This window comes from Rattus rattus, chromosome 10 (genome assembly GCF_011064425.1).
Source record: "Rattus rattus isolate New Zealand chromosome 10, Rrattus_CSIRO_v1, whole genome shotgun sequence".
Lineage (NCBI taxonomy): Eukaryota > Metazoa > Chordata > Mammalia > Rodentia > Muridae > Rattus > Rattus rattus.
The window spans coordinates 45,291,595-45,315,325 of NC_046163.1; the positions used below are offsets into that span (position 1 = coordinate 45,291,595).

Genomic DNA, 23,731 nt, shown 5'->3' on the forward strand with positions numbered 1-23,731 from the left:
ACTCTTACCCTAACCTGCATTCACCCCAGTCATCAGGTGGTGCTCAGATACCACATGTAGTAACCGAGTGCAGTCTAGGAGGCCCACCCACGCCATAACTCAGACTTGGGCCAGGACACACAGCCCAGCCTGCTACGTCCATATCAGATATACAACCAGCAAAGTAAGTCCCACATGCCTAGGTCTCATTGTAGAAATAAACAATCAGAAAGGCCAAAGAGTAAATTTCTTTGCATTCCAAATCCTCCAGTCCTATGGAAATGTTCTCCATTGAGAATTACCTAGTTGAACCCCAGGACACATCTTAAAAGAACAATCAAGGGGTTTTTAAAAAGGCAGAAACAACACAATGAGAAAAAATACATTACAATGGAATAGAAAACACAACCATTAGGTTGGCTGAAATGACTAAGACAACCCAGAATTTGAGAATAAAATTCAATAAAGGGACAGAAATACTGGTAAGAACTCAAGTTGAAATGAAGCTGGAAAATACAAAGGCGAATGCCAGCAGCAAACCACTGAACTGAGAACAGGACCCCCGTTGAAGGAATCAGAGAAAGGACTGGAAGAGCTTGAAGGGGCTCGAGACCTCATATGAACAACAATGCTAACCAACCAGAGCTTCCAGGGACTAAGCCACTACCCAAAGACTATACATGGACTGACCCTGGGCTCCAACCTCATAGGTAGCAATGAATAGCCTAGTAAGATCACCAGTGGAAGGGGAAGCCCTTGTCCTGCTAAGACTGAACCCCCAGTGAACGTGATTGTTGGGGGGAGGGCGGTAATGGGGGGAGGATGGGGAGGGGAACAGCCATATAGAAGAGGAAGGGGGGGTTAGGGGGATGTTGGCCGAAACTGGGAAAGGAATAACAATTGAAATGTAGATAAGAAATACTCAAGTTAATAAAGAAAAAAAAGAAGAAGAAAAAAAAAAAAAAATGAAGCTGGAATTGAAGACTCAAAAACACCAATTAGAAAATTCAGGGGAAGCTCACAAGAAGGATGGATCAAATAAAAGATAGAGTATCAGGTCTCAAAGATGATATCCAACTCCAAGAAAGAAAGAAAAGGTCATGAGGAACTCTTCCTAACCTCTTCCATGAAGCCAGTATCACTTTAATACCCAAACCAGGTAAGACAGAACAAGAACAGCACCCCCCCCCCCACAAGGCTATGGGTCAATTGGCCTGCTGAATATAGATGCAAAATCCTTAACAAAATATTGCAAACCAAATACAGGCATGAATACAAAGGATCTACCACAATCAAGTTAGCTTTACCTCAGAGGTGCAGGAAAGGTTCAACATAAGTAAAAAAAATGTAGTAAGCTATATGAATGGGTTTTACCAATACACAAAGAGAAGTCTTTGACAAAATCCAAAGTGATTTCATAATAAAAGTTTCAGAATAGGACAAGAGACAATGTACCTCAAAATAATAAAGGCTAGGAATGACAAATCCACAGCTTACATTGCCATCCATGAAGGGAAATGCAAAGCAATCACTCCAAAATTAGAAATAGCCCCCACTCTTCTTCGATAGAGTGCTCAAAGTACTGACTAGAATAAGGCAAGAAGAGGATATTAGGGGCTAGAATAAGGAAAGGAGAAGTAAAACCATCCCCTTTGCACACATGTATACACAAGGGAGTCCAAAAATTTTACCAGACGTCTAGAAAAAACAATTTCAGCAGGATACAACACCAACTTACATAAACTGGCAGGCTTTCTATGCACTAACAACCAAGGAAGGTCATGGACGCACTTCCATTTACAATAGTGTCTAAGAAACAGGAACAAACCCACCTCAGAAGGTTAAAAGAAAATCTGAAGAGTTGAGGATGACACACACACACACACACACACACACACACACACACAAACCAAAAAAACCCCAAAAGACCTGGATTGGTAGAATTAATATGAAAACGATTATTCTATCAAAAGCAATCAACAGATACAATGCCAATCAAAATCCCCAGAACAAAAATCATGTGAAAACTCATATGGAAAAACCTGAGCAGAAATCGCCTTGGAGTGCCATTCCAGACTTCAGACGTGACAGGGCAATACAGACAATGTTGTATCAACACAAAATTACATGTAGACTAAAGGGACAAAGTTGAAGGCCCAAACTTGAGTATGAGTAGCCAAGGCTATTTAATATTTGAAAAGGTGCTAAGGCATTCATGAAGGAAGGACAGCATCTTCAACACATGGTACTGGGAAAACTGGATGCTCACATGCAGCAGAATGAAATTAGATCAGCATCTGTAACCCCTCACAAAATCAGCTCCAAGTGTTTCAAAGACCTAAATATGAAACCCAAGACTTTTATAAGAAAACATAACCTACAGGATATAGGTTTAAAATTTTTTTCTGTATAGAATTCCATTTGCCCAAGAATCAAAAGAAGTAATTTAACAATTGGCTGTGAATTTGAACAGAGGGCTTTCAAATAAAAATAGTTAAGAAAATAGCATTAAAGTATTTATCATTTTCAGGTTTAGAGAAATGAAAATTAAAGCAACATTGAAACCTCATCTCACCCCACTCGGAATGATTTAGATCAAGAAAACCAACATATGCTGATGGGGATGAGAGGAAAGCAGAACCCTTTATTCACTGTAGTAACATTGTAAACTGGTGCAGCCACTCTGGAAAACACTATGTAGATGTCTCGAAAAGCTAAAACTAATCTACTCTATGATCCAGCTATACCACTTCTTGGCATATGTTCTATTCCACAAACACCTGATCTGCCATATTCCCATATTCACAACAAGAATGGTGATACCTCTAAAGGTGTGAGAGGTGTATACATCTTTGCAGTAACAAAGAACTATGTAACTGGACTTAAGAACACTCAGAGCAGGAGGGAAATCATGTCTGGTATTGTAAACCTAGACAACTACCTGGGGTTTGTGAGGTCATGGACTTGGAGGAGAATCTATTATTGACACTGGACTAGTACAATTTCTAAGGGCATTCTAAATATTTATACTCAGAGAAATGTGGAGATCACTCATCAAAGAAGGATCTTTTTGAAGCATGAGGCCATTATGAAGGTCACAGCCAGTCAAACTGCAGAAAACTACTGACCATGGGGGTCACATGACACAATGAATACATCAACAATTTTATTCCCATGCCCAAGGCTTGACAACATTTGGAGAGATTGTAGGAGTCAGAGGAACAGGAAGTCTGTTGAGAGACCGTTCTTTCTGACTATGATGGGAAAGCTACACCCATGAAATCTCACCAATAGACCTGTCTAAATAAAGCCTGAATAATTCCCAAACCAACTGACAGTCTAACTTAGATGGAGTAGATCTCATAGTGCTCCATCCCTAGATGAGGAACTATAAGCAATTAGACTCTGGTGATGAGCCCCTAGTTGGGTCTCCAGTACCAAGTGGTCAGCCCTAGAAACACACAAGCAGGCATCACTGAAAGCACTCAGCAGGCTGTAGTTATGTCCCATCACTTACAGGTGACAACAATGGAAAAGAGGAGGCACTGAACTCAGAGGGTGTGGACACAGGGGTTTAAGAGGGAGGAGGAATGATATAAGCATATTTTAAGTGAAAAAAGACAAAAGTACTCTTGGTTCTCACACAGTTAGCTGCCTCAGATCCACCAGTTCATTTCCAACAAGTATCATTTACGTTTCTTTCCCCACTTTGTCTGTTTTCAGTTTTGTACTCTTTATGGCTGTGCTAGCTCTTTAAAGTAATTGCAGACTTCCCTTTAGTTTTTTTTTTCCACAAAAGATGAATCATCACTTTGCATACCTTTTTTGGGTAAAATGTGCTTTTAGTAGTATGTACCACTAAGTGCACAATTAAGTGTGTTTTTAAAATATGAGGTCTTAAAAACTATATTAACTGAAGAATGTTTATCATAACCAAAAGAAACTCCAGTAACCACAAATCTATCATCTATGAATGCCTTTTCTAGAAGTTCTGTATGTCTAACAATATGGTGTCTATGTTGCAATGTGCATCAGCATTTATATACATATATGTATCCTTATATTGACACATATATACATGACGTTATAACATTATAAATGACATTAATAGCATTCACAGAATTGCATGAATATACATTTTGTATATCAGGACATCTGCTTTCTATCTTCATGTCTACTATAAGCACAGTTTCAAGTGTCTGTAGGAACTGTGGTTGGGTCCTCGTAAGCCGTTACAAGGACTTGAATTATATGGTAGTTGTAAAGGGGCAGTTCAGATATGGGAGGAGATGGGGAGAAGTAGAGGGAGCAGGAATTTGAAAGTAGGTGTGTAGCAGTGGGGCAGGGGAACTGAGGGTAGCCACTAGGAAATCTCAGATGCCAGGGACCCAAGAGGTTCCCAGGACCCAACAGGGAGGACTTCAGCCAAAATACCCAACAAAGGGAAGATAAAACCTGTATAGATCACCTCTAGTAGATCGGCATGGCCCCCAGTTGAGGGATAGGGCCACCCAACTCAAAAATACTGATCCATAATTCCTCCTGTCAAAAGAAAACCAGGGACGAAGAGTGGAACAGAAACTGAAGGAAAGGCCGTCCAGAGACTGCCTCAGCTAGGGATTCATCCCATCTGGTGACACCAAACCCAGACACTTGCTGATGCCAAGAAGTGCTTGCTGACAGGAGCCTGGTATAGCTGTCCCCTGAGAGACTCTGCCAGAGCATGACCAATAGAGATTCAAATGCACACAGCTGAACATTGGTCTGAGCACAGGGACCCCAATGGGGAAGTTAGGGCAAGGACTGTAGGAGTGGAAGGGGTTTGCAACCTCATAGGAAGGACAATATCAACCAACCAGACCCCCCCAAAGCTCCCAGGGACTAAACCACCAACCAGAGTACACAGGAGGAACACATGGCTCCAGCCACAGATGTACCAGAAGATGGCCTATCTGGCAACATTGGAAGGAGAGGCCCTTGGTCCTGTGGAGGCTCGATGCCCTAGTAGATAGGAATGCTAGGGCACTGAAGCAGGAGTGAGTGGGTGGCTTTCTTTGGGTTTTTGTTGAAGAGGAAAAGGAACTTGAATTGTATTAATAATATGGTTTGGGTTATTTTCTCTGAAAGACTAAGCTGTTCTGTGAAAATAAATCTCTGAGGCCTACAATTATTTGTATGTGTACATGTGACTGGGAGCAAATGACATAAGCTCTCTTGTCTCTCATTTTGGTCTTTCATCCTGTTAACTGGTTTCTTTTGCCACAGACAGGTTAAAATAACAAATCATTTTTTAAAGGATTCTTTTCTTAATTATTTGCAATGCAAATAGTCCACAGACCTCACTGTAAAGTTTCCATTTCATAATGGGAAGAATTAAGTTACTATTTTAGTTAATATTATTTTGAAGTTTATTGTAAGTTTACTGTCAGTGGAAATGCTTTGACATCACCAGTTTTGGTCTAGTACTCAGACCATAAGGACATATACTCATCACACCACTAGAAAGTATAAGTCTTCGAAGAAAATAAAGAAAACAAAACATGGGGTTGGGGATTTAGCTCAGTGGTAGAGTGCTTGCCTAGCAAGCACAAGGCCCTGGGTTCGGTCCCCAGCTTTGAAAAAAAGAAAAAAAAAAAAAAGAAAAAAACCACAACAAGCAATGCCAAGGTCTTCTCCAACCACAATTACTTTAATCTATGAAATAGTTTCCTTACAAATTAAGTAGATTTTAGGAGTGGCATTTACTATTGATGTGATGTTTGTTAATATGACTGTAGTCAGAAAGGAAGTTGGGCTTGTTATTTTCCAGAAATTGCATAGAGTACCATCATTACGAAAAGGAGGAGAAAGGTTTGTACCCATCTTTTTGGGGCATGTAAGGTGAGAGTGAGGCCTCACAGTTGGAGAATCTGTGGATGTTGTTAGAAGAGTTTGAGATGCTCTCTAGTAAGCGGGTAATCCCTCTTCCTCGAACGCTGCTGTTAGAGCCCGAAATTTTCACCCCAGATGGGTAATAACCTAAGGTAGTGAAAAGGTGAGACAGACATGGCGATTTTACATGTGTATTCCAATGAGGCTCTTCAGTTAACTGTCATATGAAGTGGCATACAGACCACTGCAGGACACCCACTAAGCCACAATTAAAAGATCATGAGCAAAAATGTCGTGAAGGGGGTGAAGAAAAATGTTTCCTTTTGTTTCTACGGCAAGAAACCCCAAGTTCTTTAGGTACCACTGGACATTTAACTGGCTTTTGAAATTTCTCATCTCCCCAAAAGTCATCATATATTACATCAAAACTATCAAACTATAGTTACTTCAAGAAAAACTGGGTTTCTTAGAAATGTCCTGCTCAAAATCTGGGGGTTGCTACATTCCATTAGGGACAAAAAATAAACTGTTACTTCACACAAAATACCAATTCAACAGGCTCCTTATATCCTCATGGCCACCCAGAAACACCCTGGGACCCCTGTGAAGTTTAAGGCATAACCCGTTCTTACAAACTAAAGGTACTCACCAGTAGATGAGTTTGATCTTTGTTCCTGATTGTAAGAGTTGAAATGACAGAATCCTGGACTCTCAACTCTTAGTTTCTGTAAAGGAACAGGAAAATACCAGAAAAAGTGTTTACTCAATTATTAGATGGCCTACTTTAATTCCAGATTACTAAAAATGCAAACAAAACTATTCCCACAGTCTTTATTCATGTTTTCTGTAAGGGAGGAGACAGGATGAACGCTGAGGACTTCAGGATCACAGGTTTAGAGTTTGGCTTTTTTAAAGCATTAGATTACAGTTTATTTTCTGATAAGAGTGATTAAAAAACAGAGTTCGCAAAATGGGCAAAGGTGCTTATGCCAAGCTTGATGATCTGAGTTTGATCCTTGAACCTCCATGGTAGGAGGAGAAAACCAACTCCTACAAGTTCTCTGACCTCTACATACTGCACACACAGAGAGATCCGCTCACTCACTCACTCACTCACACACACACACACACACACACACACACACACACACACACACACACAGAGAGAGAGAGAGAGAGAGAGAGAGAGAGAGAGAGAGAGAGAAAATGCAAAAAGAATGATTCAGAATAGAGAGAGTCCTGAAGAGTCAAGAAAGTAAAATCCCAGCAGCCATGTCTTTGGTCAGTGAAAGAACAAGATCCAATATACAAATTCATTAGTATCAGTAAAAGCAGAGAATAAAGTAGAGGCAGATGGGTGGGTGAGGTGGTAGGAATTTAGAAAATCTGTGTTTGCTTCTGTTTTCCTGGAGAAGTAAAAGCATCAGCATTAGTTACAGCAAGGGTCAGGGGCAGCTGATAGAAGCTGGAAGAAATGAGACTAGAAAATTATGACAGCCAAGCAACGACAACGGGGCAATGAAGCTGATCATGGAAGATTAGCCCATTATGGTGGTATATGGAAGTTTCCCTTCCCTTTCTTTCTCCCTCCCCCACATCAGTGTGCATGAGTGTGTGCGTGCATGTGTGTGGTGACTAAACCAGGGACTTGTGTATATCATGCAAGTATACAGTCTTTCCCTTATTTTATTTAAATTTGAGACCAAATAATCTCACTCAGCTGCTTGGGCTGCCCTTAAACTTACTATGCATCCCAGCCTGGCCCTGAATTTGTGATTTTTTTTCCCCTAGCCTCCAGAGTGGCTGGGATTACAGTTATTTAACTATGATACCTGGCAGCATAGCAGTTCATTCTATATTCAATTCATACAATTGAATAGGTGAGGAGTTACATTTAATAAGGATTAGTCTGTCAACCAAGTATGATGAAGACAAGAGGATTAATGGAGTCTAGAAATTGCTTAGAATCAAACTAGAATTAAGAAAGGAAACAGATTTTTCATCAAAGATTAGAAACATCCAAGTTTTTGCTGACAACAGAAGTTTTCTTACCTGGTACCGCCCTGCATCTAATACAACCATTTTGGGTGTCACACTATTGCTGGCCTCATAGTCTTGTAGTGGTACATGAGCTCCAGTGAGCTGGATTCCAAAGAGAGTGGCCAGAGAATTACTGATGCAGTACCTTTAAAAACGAAAGACAGATCTCACTAGAGCAACTTTATTTGGTTCACTCTAAAAGCATTCAGGTTAAATTTTCCAACAAAGAAAGCATCTCAGAGGTTATTATTCTAATTTGAAGAAAAATCTAGAGATTGACAGAGAGGAGATGGGAATAGGCAACATTCAAACCATGAACATTATTACTGGTAAGCAATCTCCTAATCACTAGATAATTTCAGTTTGCTGCAGGGTATGGGGATGAGGGTAAGAATCAGTACAATTCTCCAAGACAGAAGGCAGAAGAGAAATAAAACAACCACAATCTTCAGAGCTGAAAAGCATTTGCGCGGAAAGGTGCTGCCAGAGCACCCTAAGACTAGGGGCTTGTCCTGGTGGCTTCAGTTGTCAACAATGTGATATAGCCTGGAGTCACCTGAGAAGAAAACCTAGATTTAGGAATTGCCTAGTTACAGTCTGTGTGCACTGTCTTTGCTGTTAATCAACTCAGAGCCCTAGGTTGCATAAGAAACCTAGTTAAACAGCTTAGGGTGAGCTGTCAAGTAGCACTCCTCCATCGTTCCTGTTTCCTGCTTGAGTTCCTACCCTGACATCCCCTCAATGGTGGACTGTGACCTAGACGTGTAAGCCAAAGGAATTCTTTTCTCCTTTAAGTTCTGTTTGGTTAAAGTGCTGTCACAGCACCAGGAAACAAACGGGAACAGGGCTATAGGTAACAAATGGGAACGGGGCTATAGGTGCTTTCACTCTATAACAAGAACAATGGTTTACAATTTTAGGGCACCATCACAGGAAAGTGATATCCTTAATGCTAGCCGGGAACTGCCTCTCCTTAAGGGACCCAAGAAGAAAAAACCTCAATAAATACTTCTGAAGAGTCACCCAAATTGTTCAGTAAGCAGTGATGTGGACAGAACAGTAAAGGTAACATAAAAAAAAAAAAACCCCCAAAAAAAACCCTTGGTTTTCTTGGACGTCAGTCAGTAGGGAAGGTGAACAGACACTCTGGCTGACAAACAAGGGCAAGCACACCAGGTAGAAGGGATTCCCTGCAGAGCACAGCACAGAACCCTCCCCATACTTACGCGATTTTCTTGCAAACAGCTAAAGCACAGAAGAGAATATCATTTTCTTCATGCCACTTGCACCTGTACAAGAAAAAGGACTTTAATGTACTAATAAGAGGTCGAGGCTAGTGTGTGATGGAGTTCCATGTCCAGTACAAGGAGAAAAGCTGCACTAATTGAAGCTAAGCCAAATGAACTGTTTAAGGGTTTTAATATGCTAGATTTCCAACTCAACTAGCTGAGATGTTCTAGTAAAAATACTATTACTCAAAATTTCTTACACTTTTTACATTTATCTATTGTTTATTATTGTGCTTATTTAATATTGAGTGTGCTTATGTGGAGGTCAGAGAGCAACTTGCACAGTTGGTTCTCTTCCTCTGCACAGGAGTTTCCAAGGATCAAACTCTGATGGGCAAACACCTTTACCCACTCAGCCATCTCAATTGTCCTCAAAGATTAATTTAATACTGATATTAACAGAGTTTATGTTACCTCCTCCAGTGAAAATTCTTAATGTGAAAACTACACATAACCATATAATTAAATTTTACCTTAAAATGAAGGTTTTAGAGGCACAGTAGTAACTAAAGTTAACATGCTCAGTCACTGAACATTGCACACACTTTGCCAATAATCTAGGCATGAAGGACACAGAGCTGAACAAAATCATCTCAGAACACTTTCTCTGTAGTGAGTGGTGAAGGAGGATCAAAACACATATAGGCACACTTAAAGAAAAGTTCTATGGCACTGACTACGAAGCAGTAGCAACAGTATAGAAGGGAGTGACCAGCAATGGCACCATTGAGAAAATGATGTTTGAATGGAAATAAGAGGAAGGTTAGAGAAATGACCAGTCAGACAAATGACTCAATCCAGAACTACAAACATAGGAACAATATACTTGTGTTTTCCTACCACGTCCTGTCTACTAAGATTCAGAATGGTATTACTAACAATACAAACTTGCCTAAATCTTAGCAAAAATCTTCATTTAAAGCCATAAAAATGCTACTCAGTAACTGTAAAAAGTTATTTGTGCCAAGTGACAGTTAACTGTAGGCTATCTAAAATCAATCTAAAAACTCCCCCTGTATTTCCAAAGACTAGTGATACAATAAACATGATTCATAAAGCTCTAAATTAAAGATTTAAGAACCAAGTTTGCAGATAAGCATATAGAATTAGTAGGTGTTAGTTTTATTAGTTTTGCTCCTCGTCTAGACTTCAAACATGAGAGACATAGATACCTGCTTTCTATTTCTCTTACAGGTCAGATATGAGATACACTCAAGGGGTGGGAGAAATGCCTCAGAGTTAAGAGCAAAATGCTCTTCCAGAGAACAAGGTCAGCTTCTGGCACTCATGTGACACAGCTTACAACTGCCTAAAATTCTATCTCCAGGGGGTTCTGAGGCCCTCTGAATGTAAAAGCACCCATGTGCACAAACCCACATATAGATATATAATAAAAAATAACAAATTAACCTTAAATAATATACTTAAGTATTAAATATGTAAAACTTAAAATTCAAACCCCGAAACAAAAGTTTTCTAAATCTATGATTATTCTACTTAAAGTGGTGTTTTATCAATTTTTACTCACTATTAATCTTTTTCCACTAAACCATACCAACTCCTAAAAACTTGTGTCTTTTTGTAATTAAAAAGAAGTACCTTGTACAAAACTGTCAGAAGTCAGATCTGGTTTGTGTTATTTTTAAAATTATGTTAATTATGTGTGTATTCATGTAAGGGAGTGTAGGTGCCTATGGAGCACAGAGAGTCAGACTCTCTGGGGTTGTAGTTACAGGCAGTGTGAGGCACCCAACATGGGTTCTAGAATTAAGCTCTGGCTCGGGAAGAGCACTATAGACCATCTCTAGCTCCTTATACACTAGTGCCAATTTACCTACTGTGCACTCCGCTCAAGCTTCTGATGCTGCCTCACCCACATATATACAGCATAATAGTCAGCCTATATCGCTGCTCACAGAAACTGTTTAAAAAAATCAGGCAAAAATATTTACCCCATAAAGTATTTCATGGTTTAAAAACTGTCAAAGTGAAGTAATTTGAAGCTAACTTGTGTCTAGTCTGGTCAAACGTCACTCTGAAAGCTTTGTAAGGTTTCACAGAGTCCCCTTTGGGTAAGAGTCTGGCATCTTCACATGTCACTGCTGCTATTGAAAAGGAGACCGACATTAAGGATCCTGCAGTGATGGAACAATATAAAATCTCACCTGTAAAACTACTGTTGCCAAGCCCTTAAGCTGGAGAATTAATACGTGCATACATTTGTCTCTTATCCTCAAAGTCTTTTGAAAAATCAGTCAACTAGATGCACACAGCAAAGGAGAAATACAACAGACTTCTCTATAACAGACAACTTAACAACACTTGGAATAAATGAAGAATGATGGCTCAAGTCACTGCCTTTCTGACCCACAAAATAGGCAAAGAAAGATTGACCTGAAGATCTGCCTATCAGAACTTTCCATGTTATGTGCACAGACAAACTAAGAAAGGGATGATGCGGGGTTGGGGATTTAGCTCAGTGGTAGAGCGCTTGCCTAGCAAGTGCAAGGCCCTGGGTTCTGTCCCCAGCTCCGAAAAAAGAAAAGAAAAAAAAAAAAAGAAAGGGATGATACAAGTTAGGAGGCTGAGTTTCTGTTCAAAGAGCTGTCAGTTCTCTAACATCGTGCATGGGAATGAGCAAACTGCTCTTAGATTTAGGATTCTGCCTCCAACTTCCCATGCTCCTTTGTTGGTTCCCCCTTCAGCGAAGCCTAACTAGCTGGGAGTTCCTACTAAACAAGCCTAACTAGCTGGGAGTTCCCACTAAACAAGCCTAACTAGCTGGGAGTTCCCACTAAACTAGATGGACGAGGCTTCACTTCCAAATATAAATGTAACCAAGGAGAACCAGGTATTCAGAATTTATGTTCCTAAAGAATGAGTAAACTAAGGAACAAAAGCAAACAAACAGCTCATGGTGGACTGTGAAGTTACTGCATGCAGTCTGGCTTCACTCCTCACCTTACTAGTCTTCATCGTGGACACTGACAATGACTGTAATTTGTGTAACATAGCAACTGTATGCTGAAGTGCTGACGTATCCAAACCTACAGCTCTGCCCATGCTTTACTATGGCAATGACAAAGCCTATCAATGAAGTCTGCACTGAGTCTTCTTGTCAGCCTCTGGAAGTGATCTCATCTACACACTGTGGGCTCATCGGATGCTTCACTGGACTCTCAGAATAGTCTAACTTCACTCTTCATGCTTTGTCATTCAGTTTCCATTCTTTCTCCCTAGATTTTAAGCAAGGTCTACAACTGCTTTTTACCAATCTAAAACCACCTACTCCTGTCTCTACTGTCATAATCCTAGTACCAAGTCATTTATTGCCAGCTCATCCAATCATCATAGGCTCCATACCTTTCTTATTTCCTTTCAATGTATCTGCATAAAACCTTAGAGAACGAATCAATTTTCTTTTCTACTTGATAAAATTACTACTTCTAACAAGGTTCTCTTTATTTCTCTCTTGCTTTACCTCTTGTCTTTCATAGTATGATTAATCTTCTTGACCATTCATTTTATAGTCTTTTCCCCACACTTCTCAGTTGATTTCTTTAGCATTTATTACAACTATGTTAATTTTCTTAGAATTATTTACTGCATGTATCTTTCCTATGTTAGCTTCATGAAGGCAGGGGTACATTAATTTTGCTATGTGCAGGAAAGATGTGCCGTAAGTTTTGTTTTGTTTTGTTCTGATGGGGTCCCGATTGGCCTGAACTCCCTATGTAGATCAGGATAGGCTTGCACTTGTAACAATCCTCCTGCCTCTGACTCTGCACGCCAGGGTTAGTGGTATGTGTCACTATGCCTGAGTCAGTATTTGTTGATTAAATAATGTCTGTGCTGTAGACTACAGACACTGTATGTTAACCCAAAGACAATTTGGCAAGAAACATTAGAACAGGACGGTTATTAAAATTTAAATAATATGCTCCTTACTACCTTATTACTTAAGTACTAAATTACATTAATATAAAACCTACCCCTTTTTCCTAGACTTTAAGATAATGTGTTATTGGTCATTTACTACCAACTCTGTTAGTAAGTCCTTAAGAGCAATGTTTACCATCAGTCCTCTGGACCTACACTAACATTGTCTAACCAGCTTCTATAGTTTATTAATCCTAAGAGCCCTCAAAACCTTTGAAGTGCTCAGTGACAGGCAGAGGCATATGGTTCCAGCTTTCTCACTAAGCTGGCTGCAGCACTATGTCACCAGTCTCTCTGAACCAACCCTATAGCACAGGCCTCCAAAAATGCCTTACAGTAAACTACCTTAAATACTGTTGAACCTGTATTTACTAACGGAACCTAACACTGTATTTCTTCTATTATAAAGACCTAACTGATGCTGGAATTCATCTTACACAGAAAGACAGTATACAGTTGCCATTAAAGGACATGGAATAATTACCATGGTCTAAGCTTACATAGTATAATTTTTTGAAAAAAATTGTATTTTGGTTAAGGTTTAAGCATTTTAGTTTCTGAAAACTTTTTATTGATCTCTTCTGGTAAGGTGAAAAGGCCAGAACAGAAATATGCACCAAAGGTCAACTGTTTGGAAAAAACTCCCAGAGAACACTAGAAATCTTTTAAGAAACAAAGTGCTATTTTACCAATATTATTATTGGCACAGAGGATAATACTGAAAAATACAGACTACAAATACTTCTGCTGTAGTTTTAGAAATACTTTGGCCAGTAACTGAAGCAACTGTATTGAGCCTATCACTTACATCACTTTACAGATCAACAAGAACAAGATGACAAAAAACAGTAAGCAAGATTCTACACTAACAGTACAGAGGACAGAACACTATAACCCCTGTAAGAGAAAGGTTTATATTGATATGGAGAAATTTATCAGTCTCTCATATCAAGTTTTTATCTTAACTGTGGAGTTCAGAAAAGGCTATAGGGAAGAAAGAAAAAAGAAAGAGGAGTACCTGAGACTAGATTTAAATCATCCCCACAAAGAGGAAGACCACTCTAGATAAAAACTGACCTAAAAGACTTGGAAGAGCAAAGCCCCTGTCTGTTAGGGCACTGTGTAGGGGAGCCCTTAGACACTGGATGGTGGTGATGAGGAGCCCACAGAATAAACTTAAGATCCTGTATGACCAAATAAAAATGGAAAAGCGCTACCAGTTAGTCATTGTTAGTGAACCTGTATGTTGGTTGCTACACCGACAGAAGAGGGAGCTCTTGAACTGAACTTGTATTCTGTCAAAACCACTACCAAAGAGACAAAGGAAACAGCAGGCCTCATCCACAGAAAGCTATTAGAACATAAAGAAAATAAGAATTAATACAATTGTAATCCCCCCCAAAAGGAAATTCTAATGTAACCTCCTACATGCCGGGGCCAGTGAGGGGGGAAACACCCTTATAGGGGATGGGGAGGGGATAGGGGACTTATGGACAGGAAACCAAGAAAGGGAATAACATTTGAAATGTAAATAAAGAAATATATCCAATAAAAAAATAAAGTTTAAGCATAAAAAAAAAGAATTAAATGCTCTAACACAAGTATGTGAGGATATGGAATCTGAATAAGAAAAATTCAGAGCTATAAGCAATTTTAAAAATGAGAAAAAGTTGACTAGACCCAGAAATCAAAACAGGAAAAAAAATCATAGGTTACAAATTGCCCAAAGAAACAGAGATTCACCTTGAAAGAGAAACTAGAAACCAGTAAACTGCCGTGAGAATAAATGATTAGAGTAAAAAAGAGAAAATACTAAAGAGAAAGATACTACAGGAGCATATATTATAGGTCCCCTTAACAGAAATTAAGTGGGAGAAAAATTTCAACCTGAAAAAAAGCTATAGAAACAGATGCCAATTTGTGCATACGGAAATGGTTTATCAGACACCTCATAAAATGTACCTTAAATAACAAACCAAGAAGAGCTACCAAAATGAAAGATGGCTAAACAGTAACATCTTTAAAGTCTCTAAGCTAAAAGCCCTGTGCATAGCTAAAGCTTTGCAAAAGGAATACATGACACAATGGAGTTATGTTTAGGAATTCGTGGACACAAAGTGTGACTGTGGAAATCTTAATCATGCAAAAAATCCAGAAAATACCTTTTAAGTCTCCTTTCAACTTACTATACACCAAGATTCACCAAACTTTTTAATGTACAGACACCTTTAAAAAGCAAACAGCTTAATGGACACAGAGTAAAACACTAGTCCCCAATAGATGCTATTTCAAGAGGACAGAGCTAATTGAAGAGTAAAAAATAAAATAAAATCTGCAGACATGGTACCACATGTGTCTACTCCCAGCACTCAGGAGGGTGAGGCAGAATGATTTACAGCTAAGATATTCCTGCCAAGGCCCAAATGCCACCAAAGGTCCTCAGCTTAGTGGTTCCTGGGAGGCGATAGATTTATATAGGAAGCAAGGTGTGGGGTGTAGTGGTGCATACTTTAATTCTAGCACTTGGAGGCAGAGGCAGGTGGATTTTAAGTTTAAGGCCAGCCTGTTCAACATAACAAGTACAGGAAAGTATGTTTACACAGTAGTCCTTATGTTAAAAAGGAGGAAGGTGAGTGGGAGGCCTTCAGATAGTTGAGGCTAGTGTGTGCCTGCTAAAACACCTGTTTAACACCAGTCTCCTCCTCTTTAATTTCCCAGTGTTGAGGTAGTAGAGTTTGCTTACTACACACTCTCAACTCTAAGGCACTGCCTGAACAGTCACAAAACTGATCATGGACTTGAGCCTTCAAAATAAAAACCATCTCTTTCTTTATATGGGCTGATTATCTTGGGCATTAATTACAGTAATAGAAAACTGACTAACCAACAATCGATGTAGATCTTATGAATAGATTAAAGTCCTGCAACCCTAAAGAGAATGGAATATTCTTGTGTGTTCACAGGACAGTTCGTAAAATAGATTATATACTGTTATCAAAAAACATAAACATAAGTAATTACCAGTGGTTTTTTTTATATAACAATCAACAGAGTTTGGTCTTAATGCAAAGATCTGTAATTTGTAAGAAACAGAATCCAGAAAGACCTTTAATCTACTCATTTAAAAGGCTTACATTTACTTTATTAGGTTTGTTAGAGGATGAATTAAACAGTACTTATTCAAAATGACATTTCATAATCTATAGAATGTTACAAAACACCGAAAGCTTAGAAATAAAAGTTTTGAGGGTTCCTTCCTTGCAGACATCTCAAAACATTTAAAAATCTACTTTACACTATATAGTTCCCCAGAAATACACAAATTACCAAATAATGTTAGATTATGAAGCTTAATTAAACCAGTTTCCATAGAAGAAATAAAATTTACGAAGGAAATGACCCTCATCAATGTACCAATATTAGACCTACAAACCTGTGTGAGAAACATAAATACATATTACAAAGACAGTGTTGATTTGAACAAAAGAAAAAACTTTTGTCCTAGAACACAAGTCAACATTATAAAGAGTCAGTTCTCCCCAAGTCAATTTCTAAACCTTCATAGGGTTTTAGTGAGGTGAGTGACACTTTGAATATGCACTGTTAGAAAAATGCTAGTGCTTTATACATTCAAAGGCTAATTAAACCAACAAAATGGAGGTGGGACCAATATGGGATAGAAACAAGCACTATGGTGACTGGGTGAAAGAAAGAACTCAAGTAACTTTGAGAAAATACCTGTGACTCTATCCTCAGACTAAAGTCAATCAGAAATGAGTTCTGAACTGCCATGGTTCCACCAACACTGACAATTCTGTCAATGCACTCCAAGACTCAAACAGTAAGACACATATACTCAACAGATTTCTCATCTCAGCACCATGTGCCACTGAAAGGAACAAGGGTCTAGCAGATAAACTGCTAATCCAAGGGATGACTGGAGCAGTGAAGGATGAAGCTGGAATGTACTACAAAGCAAGAAGTACTCAAGTGACCAGAGGCTGGGAAAAGACAGACCACTGCCTGAAGGCACCTCTTCAAGCCATACATGCTATTTATTAGAGCTTAAAAAACAAGTTCCATTATGCAGTGAACAAAAGCCTTTATTATAGAATTCTAACTAAAAAATACTGAAGAAACAACAAAAAAAAAATCACAATTTCACAAGCACGGGAGGAGCCCTTCCAACTAAATCATCACTGGATGCCAGAACTAGTATTTGACAATTTAAGGAATTTCATTACTCAAAAATACTTTAAATTATTTTTATTTGGAGATTGAACCTCAGGCCTTATATTATCTAGGCAACACTCTACTGCTGAGTTCATGCCAACCCATTATGAGGTAGGTACATGAAAGTGACTGATCAAAGGGAATTTCAACAGATCTAAGGCAACTAAGTTGTCAATCAGGAATGGGACAAACTGACACATGTCCAAGTGTGACATATGGAGAAGATGTAGTATTTTTTTTTGTGGTATTTCTCCTAAAATGCATAGTCTTAGCCTAGTCATGAAGAAACATAAGCCAACTCAAACTGAGAAACATAGACTAAGGATTGGGATCCTTAGCAGTGGTAGTCTATGCCTGCAATACCACCACTTGGGAGGCTGAAGCAGTAGGTTCATGAATTCCAGGTCAGCCCTAGTAACATACAGGCATACACATGACCAACAAATGTTCCAGAGCAAAGTTTTTGTAACAGACATCAAGACCTTGCAACATGTGACTCAGGACTGAACTCTAGATACTGTTTTATCTAGAAAGAAATCATGGAAGGATTGGAACCAATGAACTTCAGCTTAGATAATAGGTCTTTGTGTCATTGGCAATATTCTGAATTTGATAATCATACCACCATAAGAGAAATGTTAATTCTTAGGGAATATTGGCATACTTAGATACAAAGAAGCAGTGATCAATTTACTCTCAAGTGGCTTAGAAAAAGTGTGTATGTATGTAGAGACAAATCATTATGACAATGTGTTAATATGTTAATTAAAGAAACTAAGAGTACTGTGCTTATTTTATTAATATTTTAACTTTTCAGTAAATCTAAGATTATTTCAAAATAAAAATAAACAATTATACATATGATGAAAACAATTTAATAAAAATAAAGTCAAAATAAATATAAAAGCATTCTTTTCATTAGTAGACAAATTCTAACTGGTAAAGACCAGTCAGGTTATTTGACAGTATTTTTGATTTTAGTATAAAACAGCAATGTATCTTTCCATCAATTATTGTATGCTGATATTAAAAATAGCATTTAAGTTTTCCTAGGCTGGACAGCTGGCTCAGTAGTAAAGGGCAGTCTAGAGCCCTGGGCTTGGTTCCCAGGAACAGAGGAGCTGACGCCTTCATCTGGCCTCCAGGATTATCAGGAACTCATTCGGTGTGTGCACAGGCCAACACTCATACACATAAAAATAGTTTTAGATGTTTATTAGATTTAACTAAAAAGTACTTACAAAAAGAAAACAAAACTACAAAACCTAAAACCTAGTTCAAACCTATTTTCTCAGAATGTAGCTCAGAAAAGTTATCAACATCAGCAAATTACAAAATCATTATCAATACCTCGTGTTGCTAGAATAGTCCCACATGGCCACATCTAGGAGGCTTCGAACCCAGGTTTTAGAGGGCTCCTTGAGGAATTTTTGCTGGTAGATTCCCACTACAAGGTCCTCTACAGTGAGAAGTTCTAGATCTTGCCTTATTTCTTCCATTAGTGAACAGAAAAACACAATTAGTGAATTTGGGCATTCAGAACACATCTGTCAAAACACAAGTATATATTGCAGTTCCTGCAATGACCCAGGTTCCACTCACCTGATGCCCGCTCCATACGCTTCAAACACCAGTTGACTCTGGCTCTGTCATCAGACTGCAGAAGGAAAAAATTACTGTTATTTTTCACCTATTTTCAGTTATTTTAATTAACAGTCCTTTCAAATTGAGGTGTGTGTAGGACAGATACTATCTGAAAACTATTAAAAAATTGCATACATTAGAAAAATCTACTGGTATTAACTGGCTATATACAGTAACATATGCAATGTTAATACAGTTTATGAAAAGTCAAATAAGACTTAGGGTAGGCCAATGAAGAAGTCAATGTTCAGATCATGTGATCTGGTCATGAGAATGTGCAGCAAGTTTAAGAACCAATTTTTGACCACTATCCTAGAGAATTTAGATAAAGCAAAGCCTTTTTTAAATATCACAAAAGGGGTAAAAAAAAAATGTGACACAGACAGCTTTGAATAGAAAGTAATCTTGTGTAGCATGTAATCTTGTATGTATACAGAATGGAGTATCCGTTCATTGGACTAAAAAGATATTGCAGGTATTTCAAAAGGGATTTGAAAAAATTATACTCAACTTTTGTAGCCTCCAAAATTTAGGAATTTAAAGGCTCACTAACTTCACAGAAATTAGAACGTTTTAAAACATACAACTAACAAAAAAAAAAAACCCTGAAATTCTTTTAGTATCTTTTTAAATCATTTGGTGTCTAAAAGAGTAATCTTAAAAGAACTCCTTACTGGATATTACCTTGCAGTAAATAGGTGGCCAGTTCCCTGGGTTTGGGTGAATAAATTTATAGAGGTTTTGTAGCACAGTTGCTTGGTCATGCCCGAATTCAAAGTTTGAAATAGGAATTTTGTGACTAGAATCACCTGAGGGAAATAAGAGGTGGGAGGTCAACAACTGAGCTGAGGAAGATAAATGCTATCAAGTAAGTATGGAAATAGGATTACAGAAGGAGAGCAGTGGTAATTCACATGTCAGCATTTGTGCCAAGTCTGGTTCCCATTAGATACTTTACACACTTAAAAAAAAAAAACTTATGGCTACTCTAGAAGGTGGGAAATGCATATACAAATTAAGAAGAGACCACGAAGACTCCCAGAAATAATCAACAATGGACTCATTATTTGAACCCATGTTTCTTAATGACCAAGTCTACAGTGTCTGCATTATTCCCACGAGGCCCTTCAAAAATGTTTTGTTAAATAAGGCTGGAAGTTCATAGTATATACTTCATAGTATAACTTTTTCATTTTCGTGTGCATATACATGTATATGTGTGTATACATGTATATGTGTATTTGTGTGTATGGATGTCTGTAGGAATGGGGGGTGCAACAAGACACGCATGCACATGCATGTGGAGACCTGAGAGTGCTACCAAGAAATATTTGATTTCTTCCCCCTTATTCACTGAGGCAGGGCCTTTCACTCAAACCCAGAACTTGCTGGTATGGTTAGTCTCTGGGGATTCACTGTGTTCATCTGAGGTTGGAATCACAGACACTAGGCAAGTTCTGTGGATCTAAATTCTACCCCTCAGATTTGTGCCACAAGCACTTTAACAAGTGAGCAATTTCTCTAGCCTTTTTCCCCATTAAAAACTGTTTACAATGTGTTATAAACATATGCACACGCCATGGCATGCATGTGGAGTTCAGAGGACAACTTACAGAAGCTGATTTCTTACCATGTGGATCTCAGGATTAAAATCAAGTATTCAGGCTTAGCAACAATGCAATTATCCTCTGAATTATATTGCTGGCCCATGACTGCTCTTTTTTTTTTTTTTTTTTTTTTTTAAAAAAAAAAAAAAAAAAATGTATATAAACTTGGAGTGAAGGCTAAGTGGTTAGTAGCACTGGCTGTTCTAGAGGACACAGGTTCTAATCCCATCAGCCATACATTCTAACTCCAGTTCAGGGACCCAGCTTTAATTAAGAATAGTCAAACCGCCCGAAACCGGGAAGGGAATAACACTCAAAAGAAATGTATATAAGAAATATTCAAGTTAATAAAAAAAAAAAAGAATAGTCAAGCCAACCCCCTAAAAAACAAATTCCAGCAGACCAATAAAAGAAAACAAGCAGAAGTATGATCTAAGAAGTACTACATACTGGGGAAAAACTAGATTGTGCACTAAATGATGTCAAACAAGTGGCTGTCTACAGGAGAAAACAACAAAATTAAATTGCCATTTCTCAATTCCAGATGGAGTAAGCATCACACACACACACACACACACACACACACACACACACACACACAGACAGACAGACAGACAGACAGACAGACACACACACGAAGCGCAGCAGTTTAGGGCAGATGGCTAACCTTCAGGTAGCAAAGAGCTATTTAGATTCACAGTTGATAAAAACTGAGTGACTTGTTACACTAAAACTCAACACTTGTGCTTATTAAAAGGCACTACACAGGGCTAGAGGTGCAGCTCAATGGTAGAGTACTTGCTTAGTATGTGCAAGACCCAGGGTTTAGTACCTGGTACTGAAACTTTAAAAAGGGCTTCAGAGAGTGAATAGTGCAAGGTTCAAGTTGAGAAATGGCATTTTACACAATTTAACAATAAACAAACAGAAAAGTTCTATAATAAACACATAGAATGTGAGAAAAGTAAGTAGATGGCTAAAAGATAATGTGCTTAAATAGAAGTACAGAAATGTATACATACATAGTAACCCTTTGTAACCTTTGACAGGGAGAGAAGACTGCCAATGGCACCTGTAATGTACTGCTCTCAGGTGACTGGCGGGTATGTTGCAGTTCATTAACAATCTACAATGTAAGTCAGGGTTGTAGTTTTTTGGATGAAGATGCATAAAAAGCTGCAGTATGGACTCAAAAGCTTTGATTCTTTTAAAGCAGAACTTCTCCCCTTTCACCTGGTCCTTTCTGCTGGGACAGACTGCTAGCTAGTCTGCTTTCTGAAAGACCCTATATTCTGAGGCTTACCAGAGGATCTGCTGTACTCAGAACATTTGACATCGAATCCTGAAGCATACCAGAAGAACCACTGCACTCAAAACATTTGATCCCACATCCTGAGGCATCCTAGGAGATCTGCTGCACCCAGGGCATCCGACACCACAACTGGAGACATCCCAGGAGATCCACTGTACCTAGGACACCACAGCTTGAGGGCAGCCCAGGAGTTCCTCCTTACACAGGGCAACTGGGCAATTGACACCACAGTCTGAAGACCTCCCAGGGGCTCTGAAGCATACAGGGCAACTGACCCAAAAGACTGAAAGCCTTCCTGGACTGTGGCTGCACAAAAGGAAACAGAAACCATAGTCCTTTGACAATCCCCAACTACCTCAGAGAACAGCTTCACACAGGACAACAGTGTGAATGCTCTTCAGACACGGCCTCCAGGAGATCTACTGCAGCTAGGGCAACAAATCAGCAGCTTCTCCCTGAAGGCCCTCCAGTTGGAAGGCCCCACAGGAGGTCTGCTACAGCCAGTGCAGCAGGCCTACCAGGAGACCTGTTGCAACCCAGGGACAAAAGAGGCAGACTCCAAACAGAGTCACCCAGACCAGTAAACACCAGGGCTAACCAGATGGCCAGAGGCAAGTGCAAGAAAATAAGCAACAGAAGCCAATGTACACAGGCATCATCAGAACCCAGTTCTCCCACCACAGCAAGACCTAAATACAACAACATACCTGAAAATCAGGAAACTGACCTAAAATCCTATCTTATGAAGATAATAGAGTCCTTTAAGGAGGATATAAATAACTCCAAAAGAAATACAGGAAAACATAAACAGGCAGAAGCCCTTAAAGAGGAAACAAATCCCTTAAATACAGGAAAGCACAATCAAACAGGTGAAGGAATTGCATAAAGTGGCCTAAAACCTAAAATTGGAAGTAGAAACAATAAAGAAAACACAAATAGAGCCAAACCAGAAAATGAAAACCTAGAAAGATAGAAATTACAGATGTAAATATTACTAAAAAGAGTACAAGTAATAGAAGAGAGAATCTCAGATGTAGAAGATACTGGAGAAGAGATTGACACAACAGTCAAAAAAATTCAAAACATCAAAAACTCCTAAGCTAAAACATCCAGGAAATTCAGGACACAATGAAAAGAGCAAATCTAAGAATTGGAATAGAGGAGAGTGAAGATTCCAAGCTCAAAGGAGCAGAAACCATCTTCAACAAAATCATAGAAGAAAACTTCTCCAATCTAAAAAAAGAAATGTCCATAAATATACAAGAAGCCTAAAGAACACCAAACAAATGGAACCAGAAAAGAAAATCATCTCATCATATAATAATCAAAACACTAAATGCACAGAACAAAGAAATCATATTAAAAGTTGCAAGGGAAAAGGGCCAAGTAACATGCAAAGTCAGACCTATCAGAATTATACCAGACTTCTCACCAGAGACTATGAAAGCCAGAAGAGTCTGGTCAGAGGTCATGCAGACTCTAAGAGAACACAAATGCCAGCCAAGGCTAGTATACCCAGCAAAACTGTCAATCAACATAGATGGAGAAACCACAATATTCCAGGATAAAATCAAATTCAAACTATCTATCTACCAAACCAGTCCTACAGAGGATCCTAGAAGGAAAACTTCAATACAAAGAAGATACCTATACCAAAGAAAAGACAAGTTATTAAGCCTCTTACAACAAAGCCAAAAGGAGAGAGCCATAAGCACATAAAGCTACCTACAAAAGCAAATATAACAGGAACTAACAGTCATCTATCTTTAATATCTCTCAATATTAATGAACTCAATTCATCTATAAAAAGACATAAG

General features: G+C 38.7%; 1 protein-coding gene across 2 annotated transcripts in view; it reads right to left on the reverse strand.

Annotated features, from left to right (window-relative positions):
* Positions 1 to 5,637: 5,637 nt before the first annotated feature.
* Mael (maelstrom spermatogenic transposon silencer) overlaps positions 5,638 to 23,731 on the reverse strand; it is a 39,438-nt gene continuing 21,344 nt past the window's right edge. The window contains exons 6-12 of one of the 2 annotated variants that reach the window (XM_032915021.1): positions 19,680 to 19,804; positions 18,954 to 19,008; positions 18,702 to 18,843; positions 9,117 to 9,179; positions 7,903 to 8,035; positions 6,500 to 6,575; positions 5,638 to 5,997 (exon numbers count right to left, since the gene is read on the reverse strand). In XM_032915021.1, the coding sequence (XP_032770912.1) occupies positions 5,810 to 5,997; positions 6,500 to 6,575; positions 7,903 to 8,035; positions 9,117 to 9,179; positions 18,702 to 18,843; positions 18,954 to 19,008; positions 19,680 to 19,804 (782 nt within the window). In that variant the 3' untranslated portion in view covers positions 5,638 to 5,809. The remainder of the gene's footprint in view (positions 5,998 to 6,499; positions 6,576 to 7,902; positions 8,036 to 9,116; positions 9,180 to 18,701; positions 18,844 to 18,953; positions 19,009 to 19,679; positions 19,805 to 23,731) is intronic. The other variant, XM_032915022.1, reaches the window with a different exon arrangement.